The sequence below is a fragment of the Liolophura sinensis genome, chromosome 9, assembly GCF_032854445.1.
Source record: "Liolophura sinensis isolate JHLJ2023 chromosome 9, CUHK_Ljap_v2, whole genome shotgun sequence".
In the NCBI taxonomy this organism is placed as follows: domain Eukaryota; kingdom Metazoa; phylum Mollusca; class Polyplacophora; order Chitonida; family Chitonidae; genus Liolophura; species Liolophura sinensis.
In genome coordinates this window covers 28,894,081-28,905,511 of record NC_088303.1, presented here as the reverse complement: position 1 = coordinate 28,905,511, position 11,431 = coordinate 28,894,081, and the positions used below count along the sequence as shown (strand labels likewise).

Genomic DNA, 11,431 nt, shown 5'->3' with positions numbered 1-11,431 from the left:
GCGCTGACTTTATAATTTATCACCTTGAGGTACATATTAGAATTTTTTTATGGCATGTACCTGCAAGGAAATGCATACTCTTTTCAATGGTATTTGATTGATATTTAAATTTTCTTCTCCTTTAAATTGGTGTGGTGATTATTATTGTAAAAGTACGTAAGTGGTATTAAGACAAATCACCGTGACACTTGCTGTTTTATGATGCATTACACATGTACGTAAGAGTGCTGCATGCATTATTGTGCTTAATATCTAACAGGTTCATGGCAATACTTTTTACAGGGTGACTTCTGTTTTCTTTTTTATTACGCGTACTGAGAATCATGTGTAAATGTATACATATACAGCCCTTTTTGTAGATGTACAACAGTACAGTGAAATGTGTGTCTTTATATTAAATTAGTTGCCAAGATTTTTGGTCTTGAACTTAATGGGTACCTGTGTTTTAAGATATTTACAAAGCTTGGAATGCCTGCTGTTTTCTTTATACACAAAGCTGTTGTTAAAATTTTGAACTCAATATCTATAGAACCAAAAAATTAACATTTCTATTGAAATTAAGTCTGAAGATGAATATGGACATCAGAGCTGAGACAAGAGTGTGATAATTGGAAAATTGTCCCACGTAATGGGTGAAATCTGGCCTCTTGTGATTTTTATACCTCAGTTAGCATTCTATTCAAACTGTTCAGGTAAAGATACTTTTAATCCCAGAAATTTACATGATATAAGTCCTGCTTGTTGTCCTTTTCTGTCTTTGTCTGCCTTTTAGGGTTTACAAGCACAACAACAATATGTGTACATGTATTGTAAGTCTTCAATCTGTTTGCATGTTTGCAAGGTGTTAATTGAACCATATTGTGAAGGCATTATTCTGTGTAGAGTGATAAAATTGTACTTGTTGTGAAGCCCTGAACTGGACAATCCAACCAATGTAGTTTTATTTCCAAAATCAAGAAATGTGCATAAATTGCACTGAAAGTTGCTCTTTCATATGCGAGAAGGTTGAGGAATCAGGGTACATGTATTTGAAAACACCCAGGTCTACTCCTAATCTTCTTTTCCTGGTTTGTTATTACTGTGTCTGAAAGTTTCTGTATACATTTACAATGTAGACAAAGCTTTACATGTGTGTGTCCTGGCTAGCTCACAGCTACACTCAGCCATCAAGGTTGTACAAATGATGAATTGTCGATTATAAGTGAAACAGCAGAATGGAAGGTGAGACATCCAAATGACATTTCAACGTTACAGTGGGCTTTTATGCTGCATTTGTTATACTGTACATGCAGGTGTGATCTGAACCGTCTTACTTTACCATGGGCCTAGAAGTATGTACAATTGGATGTACTGTACAGACAAAGACCATTGTGTTTTATGTATGCATATGTGGCTAGCAAAGTCTTGCTGTACTGTTCCCGAGTGCCTTTATACTTGTACATCATTATTAAATGTCCTTTATTGGGCAACAGTTGAATTCTCAGTTGTAGTATTGTACATATTGAAATGGACAGGAAATTAAACCAGACCTTTGAAGAGACCTTTAGATCTAATGGTAAACATTACATGTAATTTGCCGTGGGTTGTTCACTGTTATTTCTGAATCTTAGCTTCATATACGGCATGTTAAGTTAGACACTGGAGCTCTAATATCCAGTATCTCTGGGAGTGTACCACTCAATACAAGTACACTTTCATATTGGGACAGTAGTACACATTTACACTGGGACTGTACCACTGAATACCAGAAAAACAGTACACAGTAATAATGGGACAGAACCACCCAATACCGGAAAAGCAGTACACAGTAATATTGGAACCACCACCTAGTGCCGGAAAAGCAGTACACAGTAATTTCGGGACAGAACCACCCATTATTGGAAAAGCAGTACAGGTACACAATAATATTAGGAAAGTATATGTGGTACACATTAACACTGAGACTGTACCACCCAATACCGGAAGGCGGTATAGGCACACAATAATAGTGGGACAGTGCATGTGGTACATTTTAACACTAGATCGTAGCACATCTACTAACATTGAAACTGTATGACTCATTCATGCAGCTAACAAAGTACAAGTACCCTTGGCGCAGATTCTGACTATGTATGAACCAACCCATAATCAAAACAGTATTAATTCCAAAGATGAAATGGATGAAGACACTGGCTACTCAATTTAATTTAATTGAATGTTACAAATTCAAGGTAATTAATCTGATAATGGTGAAATGTTGAAGCGTTGCACTGCAGCAGAGAATGATGTGGTTTTGCTCCACGTGGAACCGACCTGTGTTGCGCAATGGCTGTCATTCATATATGATTGTTAAGGTTAAGAATTCTTCATTAATACTATACATACTGTATAAACTTTTCACTATGGTCTTCTAACTGCATCAGCAGTACTTATCTGAACATTTTGAGCTGTACTGTCTTCATTGTTCAGGCATTTCAGGGTTTAAGCAGCCCGAGATTGATCTGACGTTGGGTTTGGCAAAGTTTTGTATGGTCTGGATGGCCCAAACCAACGTCAGAGCACGCTCCATTTAAAAACCTGATGCACTTATTTGCCTTTGTCACACGTCGAGGCTGTCAGTACAGTGGGTGGCTTTGAGCAATACCAAGGAATCTTGGCCCCACGCAATTTAAGAAATAAATCAAAAGACGAAACATAAGGAATGTAAGTGTCTGCATACCTGTTTGGAGTAACTTTTTATCTCCAATGCCATGACGCATTCCCATGGCTTCCAAATAGTGTGTGCTTTGACATTGATTTGAGGACATCCTTGGCTAAACAGAATTTTGCCAAACCTTATGTCAGAGCAATTTTGGACAAGGCTTAAAGGGAAAAGTTGGCTTGACAAATTGAAGAACCCTTTCAAAGCTTCGTATTCCATTTCTCCTCATAAGGGCAGTAACTGTAGGTTCAATCTAATGGTGTGTTCAAAATAGTGAAAGGAGGGTTATGGTAAGCCGGCCTGCATATACATGTATTTTTCTATTGGCTTATTGAAAAAGAGCTTTTGCTGTCATAATGATGTACAGAAATTTCTCCAATTACATACAGCTGTATGCGTAGTGATGAAATTGTGCAAGTCATTTTTTTAAATTGTCAATATGAACATATTAAACTGTAAATATGAAACAGTATTTAATTGCCAACTTCAAATTAGGTGTGTAATTTTCTGTGTCCGATGTAAAAAGTTCAAGACTTTGTGGTCAGTGCATTGTTGTTCTACTACTAAAACGGAATCATTGATGTATGTTTTTTGACTAAGGTGTTACATGTTGTACTCCACAATAAACAATGGTTGTACCAGATTGTTCGAGATGGTCACATTTACTTTTGGACAAAAGCAGAAAAATACCCCGGTGACTTGGCACTAATAAGGCACCAGTATTAAACATTGGCTGGCAATACTATATACCGTGTTCTGTGCTAGCAAGTATATCCCATTTAGTGTAGTAGTATAATATTATCTATTCTATGCTTTAATAATGTGAAGAAATTGCATTGCCCTTAAATTAGACATGGTAATTTGTTGTGGGTGTCTGTTGAAGCTGTATTAATGGTAAAGGTTGAAAACTAACCATTGGGGCATGGAATTACGTCCGTTATGAATTACAGGAATACAAATCCCTCCCCTGTATGATATATAATTATGCAAATCTAGATTGTCAAGTTTGTCAGAAGACACCTAGCCATCCAGCAAATTCAGGAACAGGTTACCTCAGGGAAGAAGATAGGAGAGAAAAAGGAACAGGAAGTGTAGATTTGTTTTGTACATTTCATTGATTACTATGTCCTTATACTGACCAAATCATTAAAATAAATGTGATACCTATATGTATATGTATTTGTCTCATTCATGTAAACTACTGTTCACACAAAATTAGTAGCTCAAGTAGCTCCAATCTTGTTCTAGCCGATTGATATTTACTTATTGGATGGTGTTTTTATACGATGGCGGCCAGCATAAAGGTGTGAGGAAGGGACCTGGACTTTAACTCCCCTCGATCACATTTGTGAGAGGCTCATGGTTAACTGCACTGCGCTGGCATGCTAACCACGAAGGCCAAACAGGCCCCAGGCCGATTTATAGGCTGTGGGTTTAAGGTTCAAGATTGCCAGGTACATGAGTTTACGTTGGTTTCCACGGGCCCCAGGAGCACAAATCTGTCTTAATCTTACCAAGTCGGTCTTAGTTTTAATTTCAAAACAGTTTACAGTACTGAAATTGTGACTCGCCTTGTAAAAGATTTTTATTTTAATATTTCATATCTGAATTAGCCACTCTTAAGCAGGGCATTCATTTAACCATCAATCAAATTCCTCTGCCAGCTGCCATCCATGGTTCCACCTCAAACATCCTACTGCACATTGGCCTGCTTCTGTTGCTTGTGGGTTCTTTGGAAAATAAGCTATTAACGTCACTTGTGCACCCGTTTGATGCAGTCTTAAGATTTGTTGAAGACCACTTGTGTGCCAACTTTGTGTTCACTTCTCTATGTCACGTGTGAATGTTAATCAGTATCTTGCCAAAGGTTGTTGGTTTACCCAGGTTTCTTCATTCATAAAACTGACCATCAATCATACAATTTAAATCAAACGTAAGGAAAATATGCAATAAAAATAAACCTTTGTGTTTTGTGCAATCTTCGATTAGGATTTTCTAGTTATCGTTGGATTTCTGTTCATGTAAATAAGTCTTCGACATTTACATAATCCACATTTTCTACAAATTAGATAATGCCTGTGTCTTACTTTTATACCATCCTCTGACATTGAATAAAAAAAAAACAGGTTTAATTGGGCTCGTGTACATTGGGAGATCTGACAGCAACCTGCAGATGGCTGTGGGTTTCCTCCAGGCTCTCCACAGTTTCCTCTCCTCATAATGTGGGCCGTCGTCGTACAAATGAAATATTCTCAAATACGGCGTAAAACACCAATCAAATATATAAATAGATAAATAAATATTATGCTCGAATAAATAAAAATTATAATTGGTGTGGCTAAATACAGGATACCTGACTACACCATCTCCATTTACATATAGGACATTGAGAATGACCACGTTTAGCTTTCACCTTCTCTCTTTAGATGCATGATGTTGATCTTAAATAAATTTAGCTTTAATATGAGGATTTATATCCTAGTTCCTTGGGAATTTTCTACATATTTTTTTTGGCCAAAAATCTCAGGTATAGCCTCTTTCACACCTTGGGCACAAGCCGACATGGAAATAAGACCATGGGCATCTTACACAAAGCGGCCTAAGCTGATTCTAACTACCATGACAACATATGTTATTAACAAGTGTCATTATGGTAGGTAATCAACTTGTCCTACCATCATTACGTGCAAGCCTGTAGTTGAAGGGGTGGCAACTCTAACATGGTTAACCATTACAGTGCAGACACCTTATGAATTTTAGCCTAGGGAAATCAGGACCTCAGTCCACATGGGTTATTGATAGGCTAAGTTGATTGTAGCTGTCACAGTTAAACATTTATTTGACCTGGTTTGCCATGGTAGTTACCATTAACTACGGCCATATTCCACAGATTTCGAGTTTCTTACCTTCAGCCTTTGTACAAAACCTAAGTAGTAATGTGGCAAAGACAACATTTGATTTAATTCATTTGACTGGTGTTTTACAACGCACTAAAGAATATTTCACATATATGCGGCAGTATTTTGATGGGAGAAACCGGGCTCGGGGGAAACCCACGACAATCCGCAGGCAGCTGGCAAAGTCAACACAGGCATTTTGCCACACATTAGCACATACCATATTTTCCTCCTCGCTCGACCAATCCATGTAAAGGATTTCCTTACACTATCTATTCTGTTTTTGATTGAGATATATTGCTGCTTGAAAAGGAGTGAGTGAGTGCTTGGGGTTTAACATCGTACCTAACAGTGTCTCAGTCATATGACAACAAAGAAATCCTTAGAGTGCATGTAATGTGCTTCCTTGTTTGCAGGATGGATTTCCGCCGCTCTTTTATCTAGTGCCGCTTTACTGAGATGCCTTACCACAGGTATGTAAGCTCCATTATTAAGAGCCATTATACTGATACGGGTCAACCGTTGTTGAACTATCCCCTTCTTGCTGAATGCCAAGCGAGGAAATTACAACTTTTAAGGTCTTAGGTGTGACTCTACTCAGGACTGATCCTGGGTCTCCTGCTCCCAAAGCGGACGCTCTACCAACTTTGCTATCGGGGCCGTAGCTTGAAAAAGGACTATATTTGCTACATAAAGCAGGTTAGCCGATGTCTGACTCGAACAATACAATGCTGTTTCTCGGCTTCACCTCAATGCAATGTTGTGTAGTCCATGTCAATCATGGTCTAACCTATGCATAGCGTGTTGTACGCCAATGGCCACTCTTACAGTCAACTGTAATTGTGTATGCTCTACATGTAGGAACGTGATGAACAATTTTGAAGAACAAACTGAAAAAAGAAACCTAAAAGACAGAATAACACAAATGGCCGTTACAGTGGTTCTACTTTTAGATACACGTGCTTGTGAATCTCTCATGTAAATAAACATACATGACTTATGTTTAAGTTTGTGAATGGTTTGTGTATCAAAACCACGTGCTAGAAAAACATTCTTCTGCACCTAAATGGGTAAATGCCAAAAAAAAAACAGAACATCAACTGAGCACTGTCTTATTCCACATTTAGGATGACTTTGTGAAATAGATTCTTATTGCATTCCTAACACTTGAGAACAGTGATTAATATATTTATATATTTGATAGGTGTTTTATGCCGTACTCAAGAATATTTCACTGATATGACGGTGGCCATTATTAAGGTGAGAGGAAACCGAGCAGAGCCCTGGGGAAATCCACAAACATCCGCAGGGTGCTAGCAGACCTTACCACACACGGCCGGAAAGGAAGCCGTATTCAACCAGAGGTAACAAATGAGTTGAGTCTTAAGCTCTGTAAACCAAGCTTTCCATAGCAGTCAATCAGTAATAATTCTGTTTCCCAGTTACCTGCCCTTGGGGTATAGGATGACGAAAAATAAGTGGAGCTCAACGATATTCAGAGAACAAATGAAACAAGATCGTACATTCTAAGGTATACCTGCAGTGATCTTCATAATTTTCACACACACGCAGATTAATTTTAATCTGAAATCAAGCACAACCATTCCTTGAATAAAACTTCTTGTCTATACATACATGTACTACAAAAGCAACTTATCCAAAATCTCACAGCTCCGTATAGGTATTTTTCGTTTAAACAAATTCACCTTGGCTACTTTTTCCGTATGAGTTTGCTGAAGTCATCATCCATTACTGCACGGCGATCTTCTTCAGCTCTGTCCCATCCCATGAGTTCATTGTAATACATCGGCTGTCTGAAATCACCGTCTCGCAAGAGAAAAGTTCGACCTTTGATCTGTATGTTGCCCCCCAGCATGTGTCTGACAGACAGAGATTCTCTGTCCTGAGGGACGCAGTCCTTAGGGCTGAACTCTAAAAGTTCTTGTATCATATTCCACCTCTGGGTCACTGCTATATACGTCTTCTGATCAGCGTTGCGATACATGCGGATGACCGCTCTCCTGCAGACTGCATTTGTGAAGATCAACAGCCCGACACTGAAAACAGTGGTAGGGACGATAACAAAGTAAGGATGGTCCAGACCCTCTGCCTCTAGCCTTGGAACCAGGGATTTGTGATCTGCCCACAACAGGTAAATACAGAAGCACAGGGTCGGTAACAATAGACCATATATGATCACCTGAGACGTGAAGTAATACCTGTTCATGTTGTTCACATACACCAAGTCAAATGCTTCCGGGATTTTGTCCTGTTTATGCTTAGCTATAAACTGGACAGGCTGCTTTGTGAATAATTTTTTCCCTCGGACTGAAATGCTTTGGATGCCTGCTATAAGGCGGGACGAGCATTCTGTGGGTTGGCGTACCTGAAATCAAGATTATCCATAAAAGTGAACAGTTACAAATACCATGTAGTATTTGATAATGAACACATATACAGACTATGGAATAACTGTTACTTCTGGTGAAGATACTTCTGGTGAAAATACATTCTGGTGAAGATACAAAATGCCAGTATAGGCATAAATTACTGTATTTATAATTGTTTAACCAACTAAATGTAACAACTTCTTCCTCATTCACAATGAACATTTGTCAGGCTGAACTCACCTGTATCGTGTAGATAAAACCTCGCCTTAACGATGCTCTGAGGCAGTGACACTGTGTGATACAAGTCAGGCCTCTTCCCAGGATGGTATTCATCTTGCTGCTTGTCTGTCTGTCTGTCCACCACTTGTCTATTTACTTTCACACCATGCACTTTTCTATATGTATGTCTATACACATTTCTTCAGCAGCACATCTCCGTGTTTTGCATCAAACCACACTATGACTAAGGCATAGGTACATATATATTTTCACTGAAAACAAAAAAAAACATGTATACGGTACAGAATAAAAAATCAAATTTATTTCACTTTTTCCTGCTTGATGCCAGTTTTCTTGAAAATTTAGGTCTAGTATTCCATAATGTTTTGGGGCCGTTCGCTCAGCACACTGGACTTCCCCATCATATATCATTAATTCATAAAGCAACCTTAGACTTAAGTCAAAATTTCAAATGACTTTAAAATTATTATTTATAATGTAATAAGGTCAAAATATTGCTAAGCAACATAACTTCTGGGTAAGTATTTATACAACAAATTTCAGCAAAAATAAGGGAAAAGAACATGCCAAATTTTGACTTTAGTCTAAGATTGCTTGAGGACTCTGGGGCCTGCACCTCAGGCAACAGCATTAAGCTACAGTCTATCATGCTATGATATCACTGAAAATGGAACTATTTTTTTTTAAACTGGTATTTAATTTCATTTTTTTTTATTGCTCAGAGCTCAAAGTAAATGTGACTTATAGCTCACAAAATAATTTCATTGCTTACATTATTATCTTTCATCAATCACTGATGAGATATCAGTGAATTTTGGGCTTGGCATGCCCATTAATGGTCTATGATAGGTGTAGGAATGTCGGACCTGATGCTTGGATTCCATAAACTTTACTTCATATTACTTGAACTATGAATTTATTATTTCACTGTTTATATAAATGAAAATATTTATCTTCAGGGTTTATACTGTACTCAAGAATAATTCATTAATAAGACAGAGGAAAGGTTTCAGCAAATTTGACGAGCAGATGAAACCAGGCATACATGTAGGTCAGTGAAAACAGTGCTCTGCCATTTGCAAGCAGTGTAAAATACATTCCAGAGGTAAAGCTGCAGCCAAGTCATGCAGCAAGATATAGATCTGAGCATACAACATCATGTACTAATGCAGAGCTCTAGACCGAATTTGAAGTTGGAGATCATGTAGGAGTTAGGTTTATACAGGGGCATAGATTTAGCCACAATTTGAATCAGGGTGTCTCATTTCCAATTCCCTTCTTTTTTCCCTTTCTCTCCCATGTTAATTTTGTCAGAACGGGATGTCTCACAGACACTGAGACACACCCTTGGCTAGCCATGTTGGACAATTAAAGTTTAGTGCTCCACGGGAAAATTTTCAAATCTAGTGACAGCCGCTGTTGAAAAGGCCGTCCACTTTTCCATTCGTTCAAGTCCCACACTTCATTTCGTCTGATTACAACAACCTTGGTACTGCATTCGGACCTGTAATTTTTTGCTACTTCCTTAAAATTAATTTGAACTTTGTTAAGGGACTCAATCTTTATGTTAGACATGTGCAAATTTGTTATCAACCATGTTTTAATGGTTTATGCTACACATGGCACAACAATAAAGGGATCAAAATAATCCTTATTCCACAGATATTATACACAACATATATAAACACGGCAGTAATTAAGATTACCGGTAATCTAAGTTTGTTTTAAGACAATGGCATGGATTAAAATGTGCACATTGGTCTCTTTCTCATATATATGTATAAATTATCATGTAAATCAATCCTGTGTTCATACACAGGACACTCCATCTGTGCTTTTCGAAAATATGATATTTTATACAACTAAACAGCTAAATATACATAACTTATTTAATAAAATTTGAATGATTAACTTGCCAGTGGCAGTGTCTGAAATTTCCCAACCACTGGGTGTGGAGCAGATACACCAGGCCTGTTTTGTTTCATAGTCTAGCCCATAAAGTTCTGCATGTGCTAGTTGATACATTTGTCTTACAAGATCAGAAAAGAATCTACAAACTATAGTCTTGAATGGTTTGTATATTGCACCACCGATACTCCACATACAAGTAGATAGACTCAGTGTGCTATTTTGAAATGTCTGACTGTCATAAGTGTTACATTAAATGTCAGAATTTTAAAATAACACAACTAAAGTTCATTCTGTAAGACTGATCGTAAGCTAGAGACCACATGATCTCCCTAGTTACAAACAGTGTGGGTGAAGAAAACTGTCCTCCCAACGTTATCGAATAGGAATATGCCTATATTTGAATCGCTGTCAGTGATCTTGTATCCGTTTGATGTGTATAATTTTCAGCTTTCCTGATAGTCTGAGTATTTCTGCAGAGCTTTCGTGACAACTAGTTTTGTACAATTAGGCCTTACTCGTTACTAGCTAAGTGGCAAAATGTGGTCTATTCCCCAACTGGAGGTCCGTTTTGTTTTTGACACAAAAGGGTGGTCACGTGACCTCCAAGTTCCGACCTGTCTTACAAAACAGACTAGTCCATCTACATGTACATGGACTCGGTGTGCAATTTTAAAATTTCTGACAGTCATCAAAACACCGATGACAGTCAATAATTTTCAAAACACTGATGACCGCCAATAATTTTCAAACTAACACAGTCCATCTAAATGGACTACTAGATGTTCTACATGTTCTATTCTGATGGGTAGGTTGTTGTGCTATGTAAAATAGAAACAAATGCAAGAGTACAGTTGTGTGTATTTTCTGACAAATTTTACATAGAATTCGATACCGGTACCCTTCAATTTTTTAAACAATTTCTGTAGGCCTAATTATGTTGCATCAGTGCATCACAGCATGTACTGATCTTGCAGGATAGCCAAGGATCTCGGCTGTGATCTTTGAATATGTGGTTAGGCGTACCCGCGTTTCAGTATATATACGCCACCCGTAGACTGAGATCTCTGGCTAAATGTAGGCCTACTCATCATTTAATGAAGTACGATGGGCCTAAAATCTGAACTTCCCGCTGACATGGCGCTTGAACATGCTTGGATAACAAGATACTGAAAGCAAATGACTGCATTTTGCGCTACAATCCTTTAAAGTATTTAAGATGCAACGCAGAGACACGTACAGCACTCTTCTCCTAAAATCGTACTCCATGCCATCCATGTGGGCCGCCATTCCAGGTGCCCGGATGAAAAGCGACC

The 11,431-nt window shown here is 38.1% G+C and overlaps 1 protein-coding gene across 1 annotated transcript; it reads right to left on the bottom strand.

Annotated features, from left to right (window-relative positions):
* Positions 1-7,097: 7,097 nt before the first annotated feature.
* LOC135475832 (uncharacterized) lies at positions 7,098-11,427 on the bottom strand. The gene is made up of 3 exons (XM_064755772.1): positions 11,356-11,427; positions 8,208-8,458; positions 7,098-7,963 (listed from the first exon to the last, which is right to left on the bottom strand). The coding sequence occupies exons 2-3, from the start codon at positions 8,298-8,300 to the stop codon at positions 7,289-7,291; spliced, it is 768 nt and encodes a 255-aa protein (XP_064611842.1). The 5' UTR covers positions 8,301-8,458; positions 11,356-11,427; the 3' UTR covers positions 7,098-7,288.
* Positions 11,428-11,431: the final 4 nt, after the last annotated feature.